General features: G+C 41.4%; 1 protein-coding gene across 1 annotated transcript in view; it reads left to right on the top strand.

Moving 5' to 3' along the window:
* Positions 1 to 27,563, top strand: part of LOC126428401 (ectopic P granules protein 5 homolog) — a 359,767-nt gene that overhangs the window by 239,112 nt on the left and 93,092 nt on the right. The window contains exons 30-32 of the mRNA XM_050090322.1: positions 3,981 to 4,232; positions 8,755 to 8,938; positions 14,867 to 15,088. Of these exons, the coding sequence (XP_049946279.1) occupies positions 3,981 to 4,232; positions 8,755 to 8,938; positions 14,867 to 15,088 (658 nt within the window). The remainder of the gene's footprint in view (positions 1 to 3,980; positions 4,233 to 8,754; positions 8,939 to 14,866; positions 15,089 to 27,563) is intronic.

Genomic DNA, 27,563 nt, shown 5'->3' on the forward strand with positions numbered 1-27,563 from the left:
TATTCATTTCCTTTTCTAAAACTGGACTGGAGAGGGATTTGGATGTGGGTCGATAGTAAGGTTTGAACCTGATTCAAAGGCTGAGCAGTCATGTGCACTATCATCTACACTGTGAGAACAATGACACTAATTATATCTGGCAGCATGACTGAATTTGCATGTGCAATGGCCTGACTGGCTGACTTCAATGCTAATTAGCTTGGAAATAGCACAACATGTTGAATACTGTTTAACAATTATTTCTCAGCACAACCTACCCTGCAACAGGTGCATAAGCTTTTCAGACTGTTTCTGACCAAACTGTATATAATAAATTTTGAGCTTGCCAATAGAGCAACCCACAGCTGCATGCAAACCATTCCTGTCTTATAATCACAAATCGCAAGGCTCCTTTCTCGATTCTTGCTAGTTTTTTCTTACTGTGTGTGTGTGTGTGTGTGTGTGTGTGTGTGTGTGTGTGTGTGTGTGTGTGTGTATCTGGGATATTCTCCCAAACCCCCAGCTTGATTTCAACCAAATATGGCACACAAACAGCAAACTTCACTAATATCAGCACTCTTGTGTATACAAGCCCCTGCTGTGCAGGCTGTCTTGCACGAAAAGTGTATTACAGTAGTATGGACCTGCCTTATTGACTTGCTTTGAAGGATAGCCTACATGTCAGGGGAAAAGAAACTGTTTTCAAGCCTCTGAAATGCAGCTTTCTGATCCGACACATATGTTGTAGCAGTAGTATAGCCTTGCAGTATAGCCTTGGTTTATCGAGCTGTTTTGCAGGGGCTGCATGTGGCGATGGGCATGACTGATGGTAGTTTTGGGTGGATAAGGGAGGGAATTGCAGACAATGGGGAGGCATGTGAGGATGGATTTTGAGAGAGAGGGTATGGATAGGGAGAGAGTGGGCAGAAAGGGACGGGCAGAGAGAAAGGGTGCTGGAGGGCTTGGGCAGAGAGAAAGGGGGCCCAAGAGGAGAGGGACAGAGCGAGGGAGTGCATCAGGGGTGACAGAGGTGAGTAGGAGGAGTAGATAGGTTGAGAGGTGGAAGTGATCGACGGGAAGAGGGGGAAGGGGGAGATAAATATAGAGAGGTGGGGAGGAGCAGTTGTGGGAAGAGGGCCAGAATATAGGTGGGAGGAGGGGGCCAGAACAATATAGAGGGAGAGAGGAGGGATGAGAAGATGGGTAGGGTAAGAGAGGTGAGGAGGAGATCGATGGGGAGCGTAGGTAGGAGAACATGGATTGGGTGAGGTGGGGAGGAGGTGGTGTAAGGAGAGGGGAGCAGTAGGAGATGGATAGGGGAGAGGGGGGAGCACGAGATGGATAGAGAGATGGGGCAAGAGGGGCTAGACACACAGAGGGAGGCAGGAAGGAGGTGATGGGTCAGAGAAAAGGATGAGGACAAGATGGATTGGGGGGGGGGGGGGGGAGATATTTACAGAGAGATGTGGGAAGGATGAGATGGCCAGAGAGAGGGGAAGGAGGAAGTACATACGTTCGAGAGACGCCGAACTCCTGTGCATCTTGCATTTTCAGTTAGGATAAATAGGGTACAGGGGCAGTCTGTTAAATACTGCACAGTGGATTTGTCTTCTTCCCAATTAGGTCTCGGGTTAAATACATATTACAGTCAAGTGTGTGTGTGTTAGGTACTACCACTCTTAAGGTGGATGGTTTACCTACAGATGTGCTGTTCGATTTGCATAATCCTCTCTGCAAATAGTACATAATTTCTACACTACGATCTCGGCTTCACGGGAATCACGTTTTCTCAAAATGGCACTGCTGAGACAGTTGAAAATATTTCATTAACAATTACAAACGAGAGTAAATATTCACTCCGTATCTCCTACAGAGAGAGGGGAGGAGTGTGAGACACATGTCAAGTGTGTACGTGGGTGAAGCTGCAGTAAAACAGTAGTTCATAACTTAATTAAAATGACAGTCTCCATAGCTGAACAGTTAGTGTTGATGACTTCAATACGGAAAGACACAGATTTGGTTCCCGGTATTTCCTCAGATATTTTCTGAGGTAGGAAGGTGTCTAATGAGGTCCACACAACCTCATGAGGTCAAATGAGGAACTGTTCGAATAAAGAAGCGGTGGCATCATTACTACTGGCAACTTCAGCTGGAGTGACTGGCAACATGCTGATTGTGTGTCTCACGACTGCAGCAGTCGGCCAGCTGGAACAGGCCTCAGGTCTAATCCTGGAGTAGTATTAACATTTTACAAAACTGAAGTATTAAGTAATAATTATTAAGTCATAATTTTCTAACAAAAGTAACATCTTCCCTTTTTGGCTGCTAACTGCATGTAAATCAATTTGTTTTTCACATAGTAGTTTTGAAAAATCAGGTGACGAATATATTGCATCGTGCAGAATGCCATCTCTCAGCACTGGCACCAGCAGTGGCGAGCAGTACGGCTGTAACAAAAGCTGCCCTCTACACGGAATGCAGGGAGCATATCTGTAGCAGCGAAAGGGTGGAAAACTATTATTGATATATATGATTTTTCATTTAACGTTAACATAATTCACATTTTTGTACGAGATTCTAATTTATAATGAGTATTCAAATTTTCATGCAGTTAGTAATTTAATATAAAAAATATTGTCTGAAATAGAAGATTTGATACTGTATTTCCTAATTAGGATTTCATTTTGGTAATAAATGTGGAATTCAAATAGAAAGTAAAGAAAAAGGAATTTGAGTCTTAGGAGAATTGAACCAGTAACCTCATGATCCCAATACAAGCACACACACACAGTTGCATGCAGCTCTGTTAAAAAGCTGGACATTTTTGTCAATAATAATGCTCAGAATTATTCAGATTGTCAGAGAACATTTTAGTTTCTTTAGTTTTTTTGAGAAATTCATGGTACTGCTCCAGAAAATTAATATCTAGGTAGTGATCAAAGAGGGCCAATCTGCAAGGTCCTCGTGGAAGACAAATCATAGTTTTGCACTAAAGCACAGTTTAATGAGCAGTGCTTAATTAAGAATGGTATGATTTTCCAGAGGATACCAGTTTTTCTATTTACTACACATCCTAAAGTAAGTATCTGCATGGCACCCATAGCATTAGAAAAGCATTGTTACTGTATTAATCTCTGTTGTGTGACATAACATATTTATTGCACTCACACAACGTGTTACTCGCGTTGCCATATTTAAAAGGTAACAACTATTATGGGAAATCAGGTTCAGCTGTTACGCAGACGGTACGCACACACGTTTTGTCTACTTTTATTCAGTTCTGTAAAATGCAAACACGTTATAAGTAGGCCTATAATCATTTTTACAAAATTAGGCCTAAACACTTTTTATGTCCTATGTGATTATCACATAGTGATAACAGAATTTAGCAATGAATGCAGTGCAGCAGGGCTACGCTCAAGTGCAATGATAACTGTAAGTACGACACTGTTGGTGCTTAAAGTGCCTTCAGACACTACTCCAGGATGTGACAATGCTTCTGGTTCACAGCCTACTGTGGAAAATAAATAGCAAGGCACCGTGCACTGATATTACAGGGCACTGAGATCGAGGAAGTACTATGTCTGATCTTTCTGGATTTAGTTATAGTTCCTATGAGCATTAATCTAGCAACAGTGCTATTAAAGACATTTATCATTAATATAATATCCCCAAACCATAAAACTTCCAACTTGTACAGTTTCATTGCCCTATAAGCAGTGCTTATTGTAACTGTGTGGAGTAGCTGGTAGTCTGCCTATGTATGACTTCATAGCGTTTGATTGTGTGTGAAATAAAAGCAACATATTTTCATTTTATGGAACTTAGTAAAAGAATCCACTGATGATGACACAAGGTGCTGAACATTTCAGGGCATTTGAAACAAGAGTTGTTTGCATAAAAGGTCAACATGAACTGCCTCAATTCAGTCTGCCTACACGGGTGCTGCCGGAGGACTGTAACCGAATGAGAGCTGTTACAACATCTCGCTCATGCTGCAGGTGTTCCGCAAGCACCTGCGCCTGATGCTGCTGTTCGACTTCCCTGAGCACTACGGTGAGGTACTGAGCCTGGTGCTGCGTGCCTCGGAGACACAGCAGCTGGCACCCTCCGTCTGGTTCGACCTGCTCAATGCGTTGCTGCAACCGGTGGGTGCCGCCACGGACCGCCTCAAGCCGGGCCTCGGGGCAGGTACCGTCCGGGAGGAGGCGCGCCGCTTCGCCACGGAGCAGAGGTCGCTGTCACACAGTGAGGTGCGTATCCGAGCCTCCTAGTTCTGTGACAGCCTTCCGTGGTTTTCTGATGTTATTAGTGACCAGATATGACACGGTAAGTTACCGGAGTAGCACCACTCAGGGCAAAGTTTGTGTGGGGCGCATTTTTTTACTCGGGGGTGTCTCACACAAATCGTAATGAGTTCAGTGCTGGTTCTCACGTCACCCGAGAAGGTTGTAGCTTCCTCTAGTGAATTTTTTCATCTCAATTGTTTTGCTTTGTTGCGGTACCTCTGGATCTTGAAAGATTTTATTTTGTTGTTATGATCATCCTTGAAACAATCCCCAGAATTTAGGCCACAATGTTTTTGTTGATTTAAAATAATAAAAGAAATATAGTACACTAAATATTTTTATGGGTTCATTAAATCAAATGAAGATTCAATAAAAGTCATTTCATCTGTAGCATATATAGAACTGATTACTGCATTTTACTGTCTGAAAATGCTTTTCTACAATATTTTAGTGATTTTTCTATATGTCTTTTATAACTTTCATCCATATGCGTATTCCCTTTAGTCAAATTTCCATTCAGCATAAATTTCTTTAATATTTTTAGACATGTATTACCTCATGGTATCTTTTTCAACAAATTAATTCACATCTTCTAACATGTGTAATATCATTCTCAATACAGTATCAGTCCATGCATGACAGTGCACGGTACCCGTATGACCCAGAAAGCCGCAGGCAAAAATGCAGTTTTTCAGCGAGTTGTATCTCTGGTTCTACTGCTCACACAGTTAAGGAGTCATGTGTTTTGGACAGCCCTTTCCTAGCGACCAGTTGTATTTTTATTGGAAGAACGTGCATATTGTAGTTATTCTACAGTACATGATCAAAATTTAAACACTACACTCTTCCTCCATATGAGGCAGGTTCAGCAGATAGGTTGGTTCTTTTGCATTAGCTGTGGCCTATGGTGGACCTAAGCTGGCTTATAAAAGATCCATTTGTTCATGGGTGGCTCCTAAGAAAACCCTGAAAAACTATGATTTTTGGGCTACAAAAAGTTTCAATTGTGGAGTTGGCCACGTCAGTAATTTTTATTTATGACAAATAGTCGAAATTGTTACTAATGTTCTTAAGATGATGTTTTCGGGGCACTTTGAAAATTTTTCAATATTCCATTACCGGGATCCAGAGGTTCAAAAGTATTGCACTCAATGCACAAACTGCGCAAACTAACTTTTTGCTGTTTTGCACTGTGGGCCACAATTATCCGAAAAACTAATTGTAGCAAATGACTCAAATTTTAACTGTACACTCTTTGGACAATTCTCTAGAAATGCCATTTTCCTGTTTTCGAAAATCTGTATCCATTATGAAGATACATACAAATAAAGCCAAAAGTAGTTATCTGATGATGGCCTAATAAGCTAAAAACTAGTTCATAGAAATAAAAATCAATAGAACAAAAAACCGCCTAAGTGTTATTCAACCCTCAAATAAAGCTATGATTGCTGGGTACCAAAAGTATCAGTTGTTGCGATGGTCGCTTCTATAATTTCTGTTCACAGCAAACTGTTGAAGTAGTTTCTAAAGACGATGACCTTAGGGAACTTTGAAGCATTTTATAGTACCATTATCCATTATTGAGAACTAGAGGTTCAAAGTTACTGTACTTGTGCACATAAAATAAGCATGTAATATCCTGTCTGAAATGAAAATGTAGTCTTAACTGATGTACTGAAAACATGGCTAGGATTCTGGGTTTGCCAAACTGTTTTAGTTGCTACTTTTTCACCAATAAAACTTCTATCATATGCTATCTCTGTCTACTAGCATTTCATGTCTATACAGGTTGCCTCGACCTGGAAATTTTTGGTGATGCCATGTGGTGGTGTAAGCACCTTACAAAAAATTATTTTGCTATGCGAAATTCTTTGTACTTGCACATAAAACCTTACATTTTTTGGCATACTGTAGGTGTAGCCTAAAAATGTTTGCAGTTTTCTGTAAAGTAGTTTTGAAGGAACTTGTGTTGCATTACATAATTCATTTTATATAAGCAGTCTGTTGGAGCACAAAAAAGATGAATATGCTCTGAGAGAAAAGTGGGGAGCCAGCTGGATCAATCCTCATTTCACCTTCCTCACCAAAAATATTGGTGCGGAAATAATTCACGCTTTTTTGGGCTGAGACAGAGAAACAGTGACAATGAAAGAGGGAGGAGACAGTGATGGTGAGAGAGAGAAAGTGGCAGTGAAAGAGAAAGAAGGGTAGATAAGGACAATAACAGTGGGAGCCAAAGAGAGAGGAGAGAGTGAAAATAAAAAAGAGAATAAACTGGAAGCAGTCTTGATCGCTTATGGAATAAGCGATCATTATGGAATAAGCAATCAAGACTGCTTCCAGTTTCTTCATAATAGTTACAGATCGCTGTTGCCCTATATAGGAACTGTGTTCTTAAAATGATAAAAAAGAGAGATAAATGGAAACCATACAGAGGCTGGTGAACTTTACACGAAAAAATTTGCTCACTTTGTCCCATCCCCTACACCCGTGCATTAAGTTTCCTGGTCTAGGTGTCAAAACCCTGAGCAAATTATCTCCAAGGACATGTTTGGAGAAGAGAGAGTGGTGGCTGAAGAGGGAGACAGCAGACTGTAAGTGAGAAAGACATAGGCAGCGTCAGTGGGAGAGAAAAAAAGTGGGAAAAAGAGAGTGACAGTGAAAGTGGCAGAGAAAGGGACTGCAGTAAGAAAGAGCGAGAGGGAGGGATGAAGATAGTGACAGTGGGGGAAACAGACAGGAGAAAGTGCCAATGGGAGGAAAAGGAGACAGTGGGAGGCAGACATACATAAACAGTAGCAGTGAGACGGAGATGCATGGGAGCATTTTTCAGCCAGTAGTTTATTTATTATTTTCAAGTGTGTGTGTGTGTGTGTGTGTGTGTGTGTGTGTGTGTGTGTGTGTGTGTGTGTGTGTGTGTGTGTGTTTTCAAATAAGAAATAGGTGTGTCTGTTCGTGACTAAGACTGACAGTAAACTGAACAATTTCAACACGGCATACTATGTGATGATATGTGTTATTCATTGGATTATGGTAACATTTACAGTTGAATTTAATTAACCCAATACGGCCAGAGGTCTGCAACATTGAATGTCTAGATCTTCTCACTTTCACTGGCTGTTGCTTAATCGCTCTTTCCTTGTGATATTAGATTTTAAATCTTAAATGTAAAGGACAAAACAAGCAAATAGAGGAAGTGTGATTATACCAATGACGAAATCAGCGTAACTAGTAGTTGTCTGTCTATCATTAATAAAATGAGAAGAAAATTAAAGAAAATTTTAATGCCTTCTTGGCTTTGTAATAATAGGATACTTCAGAAATGATATCGGACTTTGTAACATAAATTTAAAGTGAAGGCAGGTGCTTGCATTGATTGTGCTATATACATTTAAGGCTGCAATAAAAGAAGCTGATCAGCGGCATCACCATTTTAAGACAACGGGCTTGATTCAAACTCTTTGACAAATTGCTGAAAAAACATTTAGGAAACAGGTTAGGACAAGGAATGTTTAAAAGTAATGAAGAGCTGCAATATGCATCTCACTAAGATTTTAATTATCATAAAATGTTGAGTCACAGACAGGTACAACAAAAAGACTGCTAACCAAATAAGCTGTTGGCCAAAAGGCCTTTCTGAATTAGCTAACATACATGCACACATTCATTCAAGTGCAACTCGCACACACATAACGGCTGTGTGGCTGGCTGGCCTCGGCAGCCGGAGACAGTGGTCTTGTGTGTGTGAGTTGCACTTGCGTGAATGTGTGTGTGTGAATGTGTGTTGTCTAACTCAGAAGAAACCCTTTTGGCAAGAGCTTGCTTGTTTTTTGTTGTGCCTGTTCGTGATCTAGAATGGCAATATTTGGTGAGTAGCAATCTATCCTTTTCATAATATTGTCATTATTGCATCCTGGATTTTACATTGTTTAAATATCATAAGATACGCAATAAAAATGTGGCCACCTTCAGCCTAATGTGCTGTCAGGAGGATCACCAGCAGAAGAAAGAAAGTAGTAGTTGCTGCTGTGCCAGCATTTTTTCTTTAAACAAAATACAACTAAAAAGTGACCATAGAGTGCTTTTATACTACACGTATATATTTAATCATATTATCTCTGCGTTTTGGGAGCTGCAAGTGTTACTCTGCAATGTTCTGTTATATCGCATAAGTTGATGAGGTGGCAGCCTCAGTGCCTATGGCTGTTGCAGTGAAACGTTCAACCCGGCCCACTCCTCCACACATCTGCCTAAATCTGCCGTATTGAAAGTCTTCTTAACAACTCTTTATTTTCAAAAGGTAAATAAATACAAAACAATAAAGGCTACAACTGGTTTATCATGACACTACAAATCCACTACATTGGAAGTATGTTAATGGGGCCAAGTGCCATCAGTCATTTTCTGTGCATTACTGTGACCACACTGTGAACGTTTTAGTAATTTTCTTGTAAATGCTTCAAGCTATACAGCTAACTCATTGCAGCTACGGGAGACAGCGACACTGCTGGGTTCGCACTTCACCAAAGAGCGTCTGCAGTATGGCCTGTATGGGCTGTACCCTAAGTACCGGGCCTACGTGGAACCACTGACAGCGTTCCTCGCTATGCTGGGGCATGCCATTGTCGTCAGCTCTGTGCAGCTGGAGAGGGGGGCGCTCTCCGACCAATGTGAGTCTCTTTGTCTTCATACACCACGTTCTGTTCACCAGAATATCTACAATAATAATAATAATAATTTAGTGTGACTCAGTGGCCCAGGAGCAAGTTTTTCAATTGGTCACCATTTTGGTAAGTTGTGTGCCCCTAACCTACCCCAGTTCTTTGGGGTGTCCCAGGAAAAATGGTCACTATTCAAGGATACAACAGAAACATTTATTTGAAAAAAAAAAAAAAAAAATTATTCTACTGAACAAGTCCTTACAGTTCTTAAAGTAGGCGTTTTAGAGCACACATTTACTAGATAAATGTGTTTTGGTTCATACTATCTCCTGCCAAAATATGAAAAGCAAAGAGACTGCAGGAGAAGTGATTCATTTCACAGTATTAAAGATGAAGAAGTGCTCATAGCTTTAAAGATAAGCATTTTAAAGCCCAATTTTACTAGTTTTTGCTTCAAATGTTGGTTCCTGTTGTACCCCTGTATATTGATCATCCCTTTACCCTGTAGAACTGAGGAAAGAGAATACAGTGAAATTCCTGATTTATGTTTTTGTGTGGTCCAGACTTTAAAAACGCAAAAATGAGAAAAATACCAAATTGAGAAAAATCTGTAAACCTCCCAAAATACAAGCAAAAACACATGTACTTGGCATATATGATTAAAAATCGCAATCCTGTCCAGTACTTCATATAAAATATATGTGAAATAAATTAAATGTACAGTACATTGTTTATACAATAATTTGTGGTAATGAGTTTCATCAGTTCTTAAAAAATGACAGATGTCTAATAGCAAGTAAAACTTCATCAAAAAATTGAAACTAGTATCTGGGTACAAGGTAATTGAGCTATTTTTCAACATGCTACAATCACAAATTATACTTTCGAAGCACACGTTTTTGAGAGATCATCCTTCGTGCTCGCCCAGAAAAAAAGCAAAAATTGATGAACATGTTGAATTAAACCAAAAACATCACACAGCTAAGCGATTAAACCATAAGTATAAATGCGGACATCTGCTTAATAACAGACTTTGTCACCATTGCTGTTACTGTGTAATGCCTTTCTTACGAACCACACTTCATACGCACACCACTGTTAAAGTTTTATATAGCTTGATGAGAGAAACAGAGACACAAGAAAATTAGTTTACTTCCCCAATTGATGTTACAAGCTTATTAGAAGTTGGCCCAATGAATTTTTGTACACTGTGTAAAATGTAAATTTGAAAGAAAGCTCAGGTGCTATGGTCTCGCTTCATGCCCTCTGTCACTGCTGTCAATCTTTACGATCTACAGTGTGTTCAGTGTGAAGTGTATATGCCTGACTAGTGTATGTAGTTGTGGCAACTGTATCATGTCAGATTTGAACACAAAAGTCTCTAAAATGTGTTGTCTCAAAACCATTGTTCTATTTCCTTGTGACATCTCTGTCACAGCACACCATCTGCACGAAAAGTGTGTTTTCAGCACTTCACAAAATGCTTTTGCACTCCCATTGTTGAAAGCCCACTACCCCTCTCCACACATCCAGTAGGTGAGCTCATTTTAAGTGTGTTAGTGTGGTGTGGTGACTGCGCTGGCTATTGAGTGGCTTAACAAGCTGCCAGCCAATAAGAGTTCACTAGCCAGAAATGGGTGATGTTTTCTTGATTATGACCAAGCATGTTCTTCGCTTATAACTCGTTCAGTTACGTCAGATGTCAATAGGAAGAAAACAGGACGAAGTCAAGTGAGACGTAGAGTAAGAAGTTAGAATCAAGGTGAATCTAACTAGAAAGAAACGCAAAATCAGGGAATTTTTAGCATTGATATTATGGGGTATTTTACAGGGGCTATGAATTTATGGTGTAGAATCGAGAAAAAAGTAAAATCGAAGTTCCACTGCATACAGGTTAATGTGGAACGTGCGTGTCATCCCTGGCGACTCCTCTAAGGGGTGAAGATTAGAGTGAAGGCAGACTGAAAATTTCCGTGGTCTGGCCAGGATTTTAACTTGCAGCCTGTCGATATCCAGGCAAGTGCCTTACCACTACAGCACCGTGCCCAACAATACCAACTAACCATTATAAAATTATATCATTAAAGGCTGTATATGGCGCCATGTTGCTGCTGCTCAGTATTGTTAAATGACAAAGAAAATAAAGAGAAAGCTCACATTTCTAATGTGTATAATATCCCCAATCCAATTTGCACCCTGGCATATTAGCTGAAGATGTCCATTTCCTCCACCCCCCCCCCCTTTTTTTGTTCCCAAGATATCTAATAAACCATCTTATTGGTTAATCTTTTAGTGTCTTTCCTTACTATGTGGTCGTCACATTCCCACTCAGCCTGGTAACTCTTGCGATTTTCTGTTTTACCCATTTCCTTCTCCTTCTTGTAATGACCTAATTCCAGATCTTGTCCTCACAGCTGATGCCCAGCATCCTCCCCTCTATTTGTTCATGCCATTATGTATGAGCACTTGCCTTTTGTATGTCCAGTCATTCTGGACCTCATTGCCACTCACAGGACACAAGTATAGTGCACGTCTTCTTTGTGTTAATTGTTTCATCCTAGTTGGTTGGTATGAGCTGAAGCCCCGTAAATGTCTCTTAGCTCAACCCTATTCTTTGTGGAAACTGTGCCTTGTGGCAGGCTTTCCCTAGCTGAATTTGACGGCTGAGATAGACATTTCCTGAGGTAGCTTCAATAGTTGTGTATTTGGATTCAGGACTTAGGTTTTTCCCATATTCATCTCAAAACCAACTGGTGCAGAGTTAACTTTGAATTCTTGAATCACAATTGTTGGTTCTGTCAGGTCTTCACTTATGAGCACACAGGTGTCAGCAAATCAGAGGCAGTTCAGTGACATGCCATTGACTTTGATCACCCTGCTTCCTCATTCTAACCCTTTGAAGAAATCATCCATGGCTAGAGTAAACAACATTGGAGATACTGTACCCCCTGACAAACTTGTCTGGCTATTGGTATTTTGTTGGTTATGAGGTCTTTATGTACCCTAACCATCATCGTCACCTGTTCATAAATATGCTTCTAGAGTCTTGTGTACTACTAATTGACAGCTGTGTTATTATTATGAGCTGTGTCCAGGAAGTAAGTGTTGTTTTGGAGAAAAACTCGTAAAACATTTTTCTCAATCCATAATTTATTCTTACAAGGAAGAGTATTTCTTAAACTATGTTTCTACGTAGTTGCCACCATTGTTGAGGCATTCGTCATAGCAGAAAATCAACTTTTCTACCCGCTCTTCATAAAAAGAGGCCACCAGTGTAGTCAGCTACTGCCAAATACCATTTTTAGCATTGTCATCCATTTCAAAGCACCTTCCCCCAAAATCACACTCAAATTCAAGAACAAGGGGGAGTCAGAAGGCGTGAGAATGGAGACATATGGCAAGTGATTGAACTACTCCCAACTAAATTATTGAATAAGGTTTTAAGTGATGCTAGTAGAATGCTTTGTGAAACAAATGTGAAACAAACCAATGCCTTGACTGAGCATTCCACATCTTCTGTTTTGCAATGCACGCCAAAGTTTTGTGAGTGTTTCACAGTATCAGTCTCGATTGTTGGGGAACGAACTCAACAAGCAGAATGCCCTAGCTGTCCCAGAACACAATGCACATTACTTTTTGTGCTGACAATGTTGTTTTGAATTTTTGTATTCTGGGGGATTGTGAGTTCCTCCGCTCCATTGACCATTCTTTTGATTCTCGACTGACATGACAAACCCATGTTTCATGATTGATCATGATCCTGTTTAAGAATTCATCTCCCTCGTCACTGTAATGGGTAAGAAATGTCAAAGTTTTGCCAATTTGCTTCATTTTGTGGACATCCGTAAGCATTTTTGGAACTCAAGAGGAGCACATTTGTGAAAATTTAAGTGATTTGTGACAGTCTCATGCAAAACAGTTCTTGAAATCTGTGGAAAAATGATCACAAAGCATTCTCATTGTGAACTGTCTGTTTTCATGGATTTTCTCATCTAATTTCTCAACCAAACCATCACTGATAAAAGAAGGCCACCCACTCTGTGCTTTATCATGAATATGGGTTCATCCGTCATTGATTTATCTCACCCAGTTTCTCAGCATTCCATCAGTCATTACATTTTCAGCTTAAATCTCTACAAGCTGACAATGAATTTTTCAGCCCACTTAGCATTCTTTGTGCTCAAAAAACATATTACAGTACACACTACACCACAGTCTGCAGGCTCAGAGATTGTCTTAAACATTTTGGATGATGACTAACCAATATAAGCACAACACAATCCAACTCTGATGTGATAATGAACCTGAGAGATGACTGCAAATGTGTGGAACTGTGACACTATTGCCGCAGTGGTAGAATGAAGTGGTACTTGCTTTCCAGACATGCCTCGTATTTGACAATATACAGGGCAGCTGCTACAGTGTCAGCTATTTTCAAGAGTTACTAAATCATAGCCTCTGCTCTCTAGGAATTCTACTGATTGAAACACAAAAATTGATGATTGTATGTGCATAATGTACAAGAGCAACCGGCTGCAATTTGGTTTAGTTTACTTCATTCAGAGCACTGTTATTAGAGTTGAATTCGCACATTATTCGTCAGATGGCTTGCATGCTTTTATAGAGACACACAGCATGTTGTTTCATGGGTGAGTATGAAATTACCACATGGAACTTTGTTTTTACCATCTTGCACCGATAAATAACACTGATGATGTTCTTGATGTTTCCATATTCCCGCACCGAGTGAGGTAGCGCAGTGGTTATCACATTGGACTCGCATTTGGGAGGACAACGGTTCAAACCCGTGTCTGGCCATCCTGATTTAGGTTTCTCGTGAGTTTTGTAAATCGCTTTAGGGAAACGTCAGGAGTCAGGATGGTTTCTTTGAAAGGGCAGGGCTGACTTCCTTCCTCATCCTTTCCTGATCTGACAGGACCAATGACCTTGCAGTTTGGTCCCCTCCTCCAAATCAACCAACTAACCAACCATCACATTCGTTCACAGTGGTTTTCATTATTATTCACGTAGCAAGACGGCACAGACTATCATGGTACACCATGTATTTCAACTGGTTTACATGAACTGAAAAAAAAAAAGAAAAAAATACTGTGTTGTATTTGAATAATGACAACCACTGTGAGTGAATCTGAAAACATAAAGGCTCTGTGTAAATGTCATTCACTGGTAAAAACAAATGTTCCAAGTGGTCATTTCATGGCAGCTGACCTGTAAACCAACATACCATGTGTTTTTCTAAACGCATATAAGCTGTTTGACAACGTACAGGGAGATTAGAAACAGTCTGAAAAGCTTGTAAGAGTGTAGCAGAGTAAGTTTTTCTGAGAAATTATTGTTAAGCAAAGAAATTGATGTGGTGTGCCATTTCCAAGTTAACTTGCATTGAAACCAAATGGGCCATTGCAAATGCAAGTACAAGGGGCTCACCAGAGATGGTTTCGCCAAATGTGGTCTTCATTTGGTTTCCTAAAACTGAAAGAGAGAGCGATACAAAAATTGGACATGGGACAATAGTAATGATGGAATCTGAGTCAAAGGCTGAGCAGTCTTGTGAACTGTCATCTATGCTATGAGAACAGCTGACACTAATCATATCTGGCAGACCACTCGAATTTGTGCACGCTGTGGTCAGACTGACAAACTTCACTGGGTATTAACTCAGAAATGGTGCTACATACCAAATTTATTTATTATTTTGTTTATTTCTTTTTTGTTATTTTTATTTTTAACAGTTATTTCTTAGCACAACCTGCCCTGCAACTCCCTTCCTAATTTTCAGATTGATTCGGGCCACCCGGTATATTATACTTTGAATCCCACCATACTGTGTTGATAAAAATACTAGTAAAATTTGGACTGAGTAGTTCTTCATCTCATATGCGAGAGTCAGTGTATATTCGTTTCCTCTTGTAACAGTGTGCGAGCGCCACCTGTGGCCGGCCCTGAGTGAGATGTTCTCACCGTGGCTCGCCCCTTACTGGACGCGCAACCTGCGAGAGCCGGCCGCCGCGTGGATCCAGCAGCTGGCCGACGACCGTTCCGTGCTGCTGCCGTGGATAGTGGCAGACGGGGCTCACGCGCAGCGCTTTGTTGGCACTTTTGTGGAGTGCGTGCGGTTCGTGCTCGACACTCTACCAGGTATGCACAGTCAGATGTGTAGCTGTAGAGTGTTAATTGTAGGTACTTCAGGGTTTTAAATGCCTTCTTAAGGGGAGGTTTACTATCTTTTGGTTCAAAAAATTGATTTTTTAAAAAATTGAATTTTTGGACCCATAAAAGTATTTTGAATCCACCCCTGAAACAGTTTTTCCGAATACGGAACGGAAATGTTTGTTATTTGTGGTTGAACAAAAAAATGCACCTGCCTGAAATCAGCCTTTTTCATGCACCAGTTTTTTTTCTTTTGGGGGACGAGTAATTGTACCAGTGCTTGGGAGGAAACATACAAAATTCAAATGAAATTTTGAACGCGTGTGTTTGGAAATTAGCCCCCAAGCATTTGCATTCTGGTGAGAAGACAGTGGAGATTATGACTTTCCTGGCAGTGAGCAGCTTCGATGAAGGGTATTCAGCAATTCTGAAGAAGACCATGACAACATTGGACGTCACCCTGGGACTCTATTCGACGCAGTTTGCCAAGCATTCGGACAACTACCAGATTCAAGTGGCCGAAAACTGCTTGTCACCGGTCGTACGAGCGGCTCTGAAGCAGCGCAGGATGGCCTAGAATGCCCTCTATGAGGAAGAAGAAGGACTAGTTTATGGACCCAGAACAACAGATTGAACGTACCTTGCATATATTGCATTTATATGTAGTCAAAACATCAAACATGTTTTTCTCAAAATTACATTTTTTTTATTGCGCGATATGGTAACTTCAAATCTGCTGAACCTGTTGGCATGATTCTTTGTTTCCGACGAAGCTAACTAAAGTGTCTAGGAGTTGTACCACGATCCATCAACTATAAATATTTTTACTTGGCCGATGAAGTCGAAAAATCGATGAAGGAAACCCTATTTTTCTTCAAATGGCCGCCATTTTGTTTCGTATGGTCCAAATAACTTAAGCAAGGTAAAACTTCTAAAGTATCTTATATACTTCAATAATGTCTATTCAATTTTGATTTCAGATCAGCCGGCTGATATGTTACATACTGCGCGTGGAGGTCTGCATCAAAATTTTGTTTCGTTCCAATGGCACTTCCGCCTATGCTCTTCAACATTTCCGGTCAAAAAAATTCCAGTATGTAGAGAAAATATCAATAAACATTTTGACCAAATTTGACATTGATACCTATAACACACCCCGAGAAAAAAATTCTCAAAGAACATCCTTTTTTCGGGCCAAAGATAGTATACCTCCCCTTAATGGTAACAGGAGCTGGGCAAAATAATATGGACACCATTGCAGAATGACCTCATTTCCAAATCCTGTGTGCTGACTCAAATGCAGTGGTATGAAATTACCTTCGTCTTTCCTATCTGCCGGTATTCAGAGCAATCAGCATAATTGAAGGGTTATCATTCTGAAGGGGCTAAGTGCCAGTTTTGTATAAATTGTTTTTTTCTATTTCGTTAGGTGGTATGTGAACAGGGCTTTTACATACTAAAAGGGCTACCTCTAATGATGGCTGCTGTATGTTCTACAAAAGCCAAAAGATGGCATGAGAAGTAAGCCTATGATTTGTTCATGCTAAATGGGTAAATGCAGATTGTGTTAGATCAGTTGTCTATAGCGGACATCAGGATTATACTCTCCAACGTGGTCCTGCCACTTTGTAGCCTGTCTGTGGCATGTCTTCATTGGTGGTGGTACCTGTGTGTCAATAGAACGCAATTGTTTCTGGCCTCAGCATTTTAGCTTGTGACTGTGATGTTCCATTTATTGAATAAAAGAGCAAAGGTGAAGAAGCATTTTGTTACTCATGTTGTAATGAACATCTTAGCAACAACCCACAATAAGTAACCATCTAAAGTTGTTCAGATGAAAGGCAGTTATTTTATTGACTTTCAGAAAGCACCTGATAGGTCATTAACATAACCATGGGTAGTATAAGTACTGCCTCATGGATTAAAATCACCACACCTGGGTCAGAAGAAGGAGGAGGAGGAGGAGGAGGATGAGGAGTGGCTGTAATAGAAGGATGGGAAATGATAAGAGTTTATCAAAACTAGACATGATTGTCTTAATGGGATTTCCGCGATTGTTCTTTAAATAAAAATATGGCATTTCAACCTTTGATCGCTATTTTTTATTTTCAGTGACTGGTTTCAGGCTAGCTGCCCATCTTCAGATCATATATTGCAGTTACAGAGTAACTTGTCAGTACAGAACTATCGGTTCACTGTCATGACAGTGTGCAAAAATTTAACAGGACAGGCTTCACTGAACAATTTGAGGTAGGGAGCCGGGGGTGTCAAGACAGTGAACCGATAGTTCTGTACTGACAAGTTAATCTGTAACTGCAATATATGATCTGAAGATGGGCAGCTAGCCTGAAACCGGTAATTGAAAATAAAAAATAGCGATCAAAAGACTGAAATGCCATAATTTTTTTTTTTTTTTTAATGATAAGAGTGTTGGAAAAAAGATGGTGAAGTGAAGACTTCAAAACAATCACATTCATTGAGGCTACTGGTGCAAAAGGATTGTCTTCAGAGAAGAAAATAAACTTCAGGAGTATGAGGAATACCTACCCGAGGTGCACGAACAGTTTTACAGCAAATTGTGCCAAGAATGAACAGTAAAATGATTACTAGAGGTACAAATACAGTATTGCATAACTTGCTTGCTGGATGTAGGTTTTTTGGCATTTCAGTGCAAATTTACTTAGGAAACTCATTTTTTATTTGTTACTTTTGGATCATGTCATGTGATAACTTGCTTCCTGAAGTTAATGAGCAAGAGTCAATGTGGAGATAGTACGTTCTTATGTTCACGTTATCTGCTTAGCATTTATTCTGAATAATCTAGAAATTGCATTTTGTTACTTAGAATTCTAACTCTTCAGTTGTGATCACTGTTTTTTTGAGCTGTAACACAGGATATCCTTCAGATCCTCAGTGCTCATTCAGATGGAGTATTTCTAATGACAATCATATACTACCTGGCAAAAAGAAGTAAAGCACCCAGAAAATGTAGTTAGATGTCGATGCAACTTCATATATGTACGTGCCTTTACTGGGTATGTAAATGATTAGAGTTGCAATTCTCTGTGACAAATAGATCGGTCACCTTAATGCATTTGTGTTGCTCATGTTTAATATTGTTACCATGCCTAATATGCTGTACGAGAGGCATGAATAGTGCCAGACGTTAAGTGATCACTGTGAAGGACATGGAGATGCTGTGTACTCGTGTGAGACAACATTATCAGCTCCTGACAGAGTTTGAAAGGGGCCTCGCTTTGGTCTCCATTTGGCCAGCTTGTCAAGTTGTGCAATATCCAGATGTGTGAGGCATTCAGATGTGACAGTGGCTTGATCTTGGTGCGCTGTTCCACTTGTTCTTTACTGTGCTGTGGGATGGTGAAGTAAGTCTGATCAGGAGCTACGAATTCCTGTTATTCAATCTTGTACAACTTACTATTTCAGCACACTTGCCAATCTCTTCTGATTGAACTTCTTTTCTTAAAGTGCTGCAGCTACTGCTTGAAGCTAACAGTACAAATCCAAGTCTCAAAATAAATAAGAGGCTTCTCATTAAAAATGCCTCGTACACTGTACTCTTGTTTACAATAACTGTGCATTACAAAGCTATTACATTGTGCGAAACATCGCAAAAACGTTGATAACGACAAAGTGTACGTGGCCACTCTTCCTCTATGGAAAGCACCACATCTCAGGCAGGAACTGATGACACGGAATGAACCTCCTGACCAATAAGTACTGTGAATACAATGCGATATTTATCATTTTCCTAGCTCTCAGATACGCTGCATCAATCCATCTCACGACTCGTGCACATTAATGAAACATACATCCAGACAGTAGTTTACTTAATACATTATAAAAATAAACTTTTTATAGTGACAGTCGTCATTTGTTCAAAAAATGCTTGTGCAACATATGTCACCAACAAGTTGATGTGTTACACTACACTGGACTGCATGGGAATGTGAGGGGTGGCATGCTAGTCATCAAGGTCCCAGTTGACCACATCTGACCACCACGAGAGAGGACCATTTATATTGCACACAAAACACATCATAACCCCTTCACATCTTTGCCCGCCAACTGAGAACAAGTAATGGACTCCCTCCTACATTCTGCATCATTGTGCACCATTGGTCGGATACTAGCAGCAGCCGAACTAGAGAATTACTGTCCCATACGTAGGCTGCTGTTAAGGCCACAACACAGATGGCTGCATTTGGAACTGTGCTGTGACAGGGAGGCATGGACTGCCGACAAATGGCATTGCAATGCATTCATTGATGAAGTGCAGTTCTACACTACCCAGATTGCCAGCATCAGTGAGTATAGCAGTGACCTGGCAAGGAATCCCAGAGAGAGGTGTCGTGGTGTGGGGCGGGGAGCCATCAGGTATGACTTCAGGTCGTGGCGTTGCGATTGAGGGAGCTTTCACAGCACATACTGGATTCTCAAGTATTAACTCTCATACGACAGTACTGTGTTGGCATTTTTCGACAGGTCAATGTTATCTGCAGATGACACGTGCCTGTGAAGTGTTTGCTTGATGTGGAGATACACCCATGGCCAGTAAGATCCCAAGATCAGTCCTCAATAGACACACACACAAAATTAATTTCTTAGAGCTATATATTTTCAGATTGTTTATAACATAACCTTAACCCTTCAAAATACTCTCCATACGACAAATATACTTTTCCCATCTGTACTTCCGATGTTTGAGACATTTTTTGTAGTCATCTTTACAAATGGCCTACAGCTCCTAGTTTTTTTCTTGACTTCGTCAATGTTGTCAAATCAGTCTCCTTTCATGTTCCTTTTCATGTGTGGAAATAAGAAAAAGTCACACTGAATCACGCCAGGCGAGTAAGGTACATGGCGCAGAGCAACCGTGCCATTTTTAGCCAAAAACTGTCTACCAGAGATAGCTGTGTGTGCAGGTGCGTTGTCGTGATGGAAGAACCATTCTCCCATCTATCACAAATCTGGTCTTTTTTGACAAACACTGTTGTGCAATCTTCTTAACACTTTGAAATAAAAGGTGACTGATGGTCTGACTTGGGGGAACAAACTCTGAATGAACCATGCCCTTGGCATCAAAAAAGCAAATCAGCATTGTTGCGATATTTAATTTGACTTGACGACATTTTTTGGACCGAGTGATGATGACATCTTCCATTGGTTCGACTGTTGCCTTTTTTTCTGTGTCATAACTATAGCACTCTGATTCGTCACCAGTAATGATTCTTTGACCGAAAATCTGGATCAGTTTCAGGCTGTTGTTTCAAAGGATGACATGTTCCAATTCAATGTTCCTTTTGATTGTCAGTCAGAGGCCGAGGAACAAACTTGGCAGCAACCCTTTTCATTCCCAAATCTTCCTTTAAGATTTGCTGAACTGAGCTCACAAATAACCCACTGATCTCTGACATTTGTGCAGTTGTATGTGAACGGTCTGTGAGCACAAGCTTTTTCAATATTTTCATCAATTTGGGCAGTCGATGGACATCAGGAATGAGGTTTGTCATTAATCGACATGTTGCCACTTTTAAATTGAGAAAACCTGTTTTCAGCATTAAAACAGTTTCAGCAGCATTTTTACTGAGTAGAAAACAAAATTTCAAAGCTGCACATTGTTCATGTAAGAACAGAACAAGCCAGGTCGACAACATAGGTGGCACTGAAGTGGCAAGGAGTTGCGCTTCACATTCCAAGTGACAGAAATGTGTACTACCCAAGCTCTGCCTACGGCAGTGTTATCTTATTTTTTACCCCCTCGTATGTGTAGGAGCAGCTCAGATATCAAATCCACACCAGAACCAGTATCCCGGATATTGAGGGCCAGTTACGACGGCTGTGGTTCAGCTTGCCTCAGGAGAGGATACAGTGGCCATGTGACACCCTTCTGAACAGAAGCAGTGTGTTCATCCTGGGCAGAGAGGGTGCAACATCATATTGATATGTGGGCCTCATTCTGTTAAGGCATCTGTAAGTTTGACTCGATTTTGTGATCGCACACCAGACATCAACTCGACCTGTGAAGTCTCGTTTCCGTTTCTGACCCCCCCCCCCCCCCCCCCCCCCCCCCCCCCCCGCAAGGGCTTAGCTTTTTTTGTCTGTGTACATGCTCTGCAAACCAGTGAAGTACACGACAGGTGGCATTTGGTATGATACCATAACCAAAACGGCCTTGCTGTGCTGGTACTGCGAACGGCTTAAAGCAAGGGGAAACTACAGCCGTAATTTTTCCCGAGGGCATGCAGCTTTAGTGTATGGTTAAATGATGATGGCGTCCTCTTGGGTAAAATATTCCGGAGGTAAAATAGTCCCCCATTCGGATCTCCGGGCGGGGACTACTCAGGAGGACATCGTTATCAGGAGAAAGAAAACTGGCGTTCTATGGATCGGAGCGTGGAATGTCAGATCCCTTAATCGGGCAGGTAGGTTAGAAAATTTAAAATGGGAAATGGATAGGTTAAAGTTAGATATAGTGGGAATTAGTGAAGTTCGGTGGCAGGAGGAAAAAGACTTTTGGTCAGGCGAATACATGGTTATACGAGGGCCGTTCAGAAAGTAACCTCCGGTTGGTTTAAAAAAATACACCAAGTTAAATAAAAATATTTTAATATATACATCTTACAACTACATCTTTGCACTATTTTTCTACATAGTCTCCATAGCGATTGAGGCACTTATCGTATCTCTTCACAAGCTTTGAAATTCCTTCTGCATAAAAATCACCCGCTTGTGCCTGGAGCCAGCCTGTGACCGCATCTTTGAGCTCTTCGTCGTCATCAAACCGCTGTGACCCGAGCCATTTCTTCAAATGCATGAAGAGGTGATAATCACTTGGCGCCAGGTCTGGGCTGTAAGGTGGATGGTTGATAACGTCCCACTTGAAGGACTCAAGAAGGGCCGTTGTTCTGCGAGCAGAGTGAGGACGGGCGTTATCGTGCAAAAAAACGATACCGGAAGTCAACATACCACGGCGTTTGTTCTGTATAGCCCTTCGTAACTTTTTTATTGTTTCACAGTACACGTCGTGATTAATGGTCGTACCACGTTCCATGAATTCAACCAATAACACCCCTTTGGCATCCCAAAACACCGTTGCCATCAGTTTTCTGGCAGAAAAATCTTGCGAGGCTTTTCTTCGTTTGGTAGGCGAATTTGAATGTGCCCACATCTTTGATTGTTCTTTTGTCTCAGGGTTCACGTACTTAATCCAGGTTTCGTCACCGGTCACGGTTCTGTTTAACAATGGTTCTCCTTCGTCCTCATAACGTGACAGAAAGTCTAATGCAGAGGCCATTCTTTGAGTTTTGTGGTGGTCGGTAAGAATTTTGGGCACCCATCGTGCACAGAACTTACGGTAACCCAATCTTGCTGTCACTATCTCGTACAAGAGAGTCTTAGAAATCTGTGGAAAACCAGTAGACAACTCCGACATTGAGAAACGTCGATTTTCACGAACTTTTGCATCAACTGTCTGAACGAGTTCGTCAGTCACCAATGATGGTCTACCACTCCTCTCTTCATCATGAACGTTTTCTCGTCCACTTTTAAATAAACGTACCCATTCACGGACAACTCCTTCACTCATAAGTCTTGGTCCGTACACGGCACAAAGCTCACGATGAACAGCTGCTGCAGAATATCCTTTGGCTGTAAAAAACCTTATGACAGCATGCACTTCACATTTGGCGGGGTTTTCTATTGCAGCACACATTTCAAACTGCCACAAAAACTAAACTAGCGCAGGTACGACGTTCACTCGACCACGGCTTGATGCCGACTGACCTGTTGAGTGCGTGAACGCACAGATGGCGTCGCTACTCCCCCCACAACCCGCACTGTGACCAATCGGAGGTTACTTTCTGAACCGCCCTCGTAAATACAAAATCAAAACGGGGGGAATGCAGGAGTAGGTTTAATAATGAATAAAAATACAGGAGTGCGGGTAAGCTACTACAAACAGCATAGTGAATGCATTATTGTGGCCAAGATAGACACGAAGCCCACACCTACCACAGTAGTACAAGTTTATATGCCAACTAGCTCTGCAGATGACAAAGAAATTGAAGAAATGTATGATGAAATAAAAGAAATTATTCAGATAGTGAAGGGAGACGGAAATTTAATAGTCGTGGGTGACTGGAATTCGGTAGTAGGAAAAGGAAGAGAAGGAAACGTAGTAGGTGAATATGGATTGGGGGGAAGAAATGAAAGAGGAAGCCATCTGGTAGAATTTTGCACAGAGCACAACTTAATGATAGCTAACACTTGGTTCAAGAATCATAAAAGAAGGTTGTATACATGGAAGAAGCCTGGAGATACTGACAGGTTTTAGATAGATTATATAATGGTAAGACAGAGATTTAGGAACCAGGTTTTAAATTGTAAGACGTTTCCAGGGGCAGATGTGGACTCTGACCACAATCTATTGGTTATGAACTGTAGATTAAAACTGAAGAAACTGCAAAAAGGTGGGAATTTAAGGAGATGGGACCTGGATAAACTGAAAGAACCAGAGGTTGTACAGAGTTTCAAGGAGAGCATAAGGGAACAATTGACAGGAATGGGGGAAAGAAATACAGTAGAAGAAGAATGGGTAGCTTTGAGGGATGAAGTAGTGAAGGCAGCAGAGGATCAAGTAGGTAAAAAGACGAGGGCTAGTAGAAATCCTTGGGTAACAGAAGAAATATTGAACTTAATTGATGAAAGGAGAAAATATAAAAATGCAGTAAATGAAGCAGGCAAAAAGGAATACAAACGTCTCAAAAATGAGATCGACAGGAAGTGCAAAATGGCTAAGCAGGGATGGCTAGAGGACAAATGTAAAGATGTAGAGGCTTATCTCAACAGGGGTGAGATAGATACTGCCTACAGGAAAATTAAAGAGGCCTTTGGAGAAAAAAGAACCACTAATATGAATATCAAGAGCTCAGATGGAAACCCAGTTCAAAAGCAACGAAGGGAAAGCAGAAAGGTGGAAGGTGTATATAGAGGGACTATACAAGGGCGATGTACTTGAGGACAATATTATGGAAATGGAAGAGGATGTAGATGAAGATGAAATGGGAGATACGATACTGCATGAAGAGTTTGACAGAGCACTGAGAGACCTGAGTCGAAACAAGGCCCTGGGAGTAGACAACATTCCATTAGAACTACTGACAGCCTTGGGAGAGCCAGTCCTGACAAAACTCTACCATCTGGTGAGCAAGATATATGAGACAGGTGAAATACCCTCAGACTTCAAGAAGAATATAATAATTCCAATCCCAAAGAAAGCAGGTGTTGACAGATGTGAAAATTACTGAACTATCAGTGTAATAAGTCACGGCTGCAGAATACTAACACGAATTCTTTACAGACGAATGGAAAAACTAGTAGAAGCCGACCTCGGGGAAGATCAGTTTGGATTCCGTAGAAATATAGGAACACGTGAGGCAATATTGACCCTACGACTTATCTTAGAAGCTAGATTAAGGAAAGGCAAACCTACGTTTCTAGCATTTGTAGACTTAGAGAAAGCTTTTGACAATGTTGACTGGAATACTCTCTTTCAAATTCTAAAGGTGGCAGGGGTAAAATACAGGGAGCGAAAGGCTATTTACAATTTGTACAGAAACCAGATGGCAGTTATAAGAGTCGAGCAACTTGAAAGGGAAGCAGTGATTGGGAAGGGAGTGAGACAGGGTTGTAGCCTCTCCCCGATGTTATTCAATCTGTATATTGAGCAAGCAGTGAAGGAAACAAAAGAAAAAATCGGAGTAGGTATTAAAATCCATGGAGAAGAAATAAAAAGTTTGAGGTTTGCCGATGAGATTGTAATTCTGTCAGAGACAGCAAAGGACTTGGAAGAGCAGTTGAACGGAATGGATAGTGTCTTGAAAGGAGGATATAAGATGAACATCAACAAAAGTAAAACGAGGATAATGGAATGTAGTCGAATTAAGTCGGGTGATGCTGAGGGAATTAGATTAGAAAATGAGAGGCTTAAAGTAGTAAAGGAGTTTTGCTATTTGGGGAGCAAAATAACTGATGATGGTCGAAGTAGAGAGCATATAAAATGTAGACTGGCAATGGCAAGGAAAGCGTTTCTGAAGAAGACAAATTTGTTAACATCGAGTATAGATTTAAATATCAGGAAGTCGTTTCTGAAAGTATTTGTATGGAGTGTAGCCATGTATGGAAGTGAAACATGGACGATAAATACTTTGGACAAGAAGAGAATAGAAGCTTTTGAAATGTGGTGCTACAGAAGAATGCTGAAGATTAGATGGGTAGATCACATAACTAATGGGGAGGTATTGAATAGGATTGGGGAGAAGAGAAATTTGTGGCACAACTTGACTAGAAGAAGGGATCGGTTGGTAGGACATGTTCTGAGGCATCAAGGGATCACCAGTTTAGTATTGGAGGGCAGCGTGGAGGGTAAAAATCATAGAGGGAGACCAAGAGATGAACACACTAAGCAGATTCAGAAGGATTTAGGTTGCAGTAGTTACTGGGAGATGAAGCAGCTTGCACAGGATAGAGTAGCATGGAGAGCTGCATCAAACCAGTCTCAGTACTGAAGACCACAACAACAACAACAACCATATATTAGAGTTTCTTCAAGTTCCAGTTGTGTGTGTAGTGCAGGAAGAATGATTTCTTAAATACAGTAGCACTCCAATTATCTGGATGACTTGGGGCCAGATCCCATCCACATAATCAAATACTCAGATAATTGAATAAATCATGAAACCATGTCATTTCTTTACAAGAAAACTACATTTGTGTATACATACTACTGTAATATCAATTTAATGACTACAAAAGAATGTTTTTTAGATTTTGTACAATACGAAATCATTTCTTGAACCTATTGATCGGAGTCAGTTGTTTCGCCATCCACAGTTCTTTTTGTGCAGCTGAGTCTCGCATCTGCTCGATGCTGAGGAGCTGCATATGGTCATACTCGAGCTGCTGCTCCACCCGTGTTAGTTCCCTGACGAGAAACTCAAAACACCTCACCAGCTGACAGTTCCTCACCTGGTTCAGCGACATTGTCATCCTCCTGGCCATCAGTTTCTTCTCTTACACTTTGAATGATTTCATAGTCACTGAGAATTTGGAATCCCGGGTCTGAAGAATCACAGGTAAGCTGCTCACCTGTACCTTCTGCAGTACAATTGGAACATCCAGGAACTTCTGAAAGGACCCTTTGTGTGTCCTCCAGTGATATTTTGTCCTCTACTGCTTCTCTTTATTCCTCTTATTTTTCATGCTTCTTCATTTTGTCTTTTTCTGTACCTCATCTCTGGTTGAAATGCCTTTCAGTTGGTTGAAACACGTTTCAATTTATTCCAAGCTCTTTTTAATGTGTTATCTTCACCATGTTTCATGTTTCTGCCATCATGCGTCATGTAAGAGCACTCTTTTAAATTCAGTTTTTGGTGATGAGCCACAATGGCCTCTTCATTTCCATCTTCTGTCAAAAGCTTCCTTAACACTTGTCTTCCATAATGCTTCATACACTCCTGGAAATGGAAAAAAGAACACATTGACACCGGTGTGTCAGACCCACCATACTTGCTCCAGACACTGCGAGAGGGCTGTACAAGCAATGATCACACCCACGGCACAGCGGACACACCAGGAACCGCGGTGTTGGCCGTCGAATGGCGCTAGCTGCGCAGCATTTGTGCACCGCCGCCGTCAGTGTCAGCCAGTTTGCCGTGGCATACGGAGCTCCATCGCAGTCTTTAACACTGGTAGCATGCCGCGACAGCGTGGACGTGAACCGTATGTGCAGTTGACGGACTTTGAGCGAGGGCGTATAGTGGGAATGCGGGAGGCCGGGTGGACGTACCGCCGAATTGCTCAACACGTGGGGTGTGAGGTCTCCACAGTACATCGATGTTGTCGCCAGTGGTCGGCGGAAGGTGCACGTGCCCGTCGACCTGGAACCGGACCGCAGCGACGCACGGATGCACGCCAAGACCGTAGGATCCTACGCAGTGCCGTAGGGGACTGCACCGCCACTTCCCAGCAAATTAGGGACACTGTTGCTCCTGGGGTATCGGCGAGGACCATTCGCAACCGTCTCCATGAAGCTGGGCTACGGCCCCACACACCGTTAGGCCGTCTTCTGCTCACGCCCCAACATCGTGCAGCCCGCCTCCAGTGGTGTCGCGACAGGCGTGAATGGAGGGACGAATGGAGACGTGTCGTCTTCAGCGATGAGAGTCGCTTTTGCCTTGGTGCCAATGATGGTCGTATGCGTGTTTGTCGCCGTGCAGGTGAGCGCCACAATCAGGACTGCATACGACTGAGGCATACAGGGCCAACACCCGGCATCATGGTGTGGGGAGCGATCTCCTACACTGGCCGTACACCACTGGTGATCGTCGAGGGGACACTGAATAGTGCACGGTACATCCAAACCGTCATCGAACCCATCGTTCTA

The sequence above is a fragment of the Schistocerca serialis genome, chromosome 12, assembly GCF_023864345.2.
Source record: "Schistocerca serialis cubense isolate TAMUIC-IGC-003099 chromosome 12, iqSchSeri2.2, whole genome shotgun sequence".
Classification (NCBI taxonomy): domain Eukaryota; kingdom Metazoa; phylum Arthropoda; class Insecta; order Orthoptera; family Acrididae; genus Schistocerca; species Schistocerca serialis.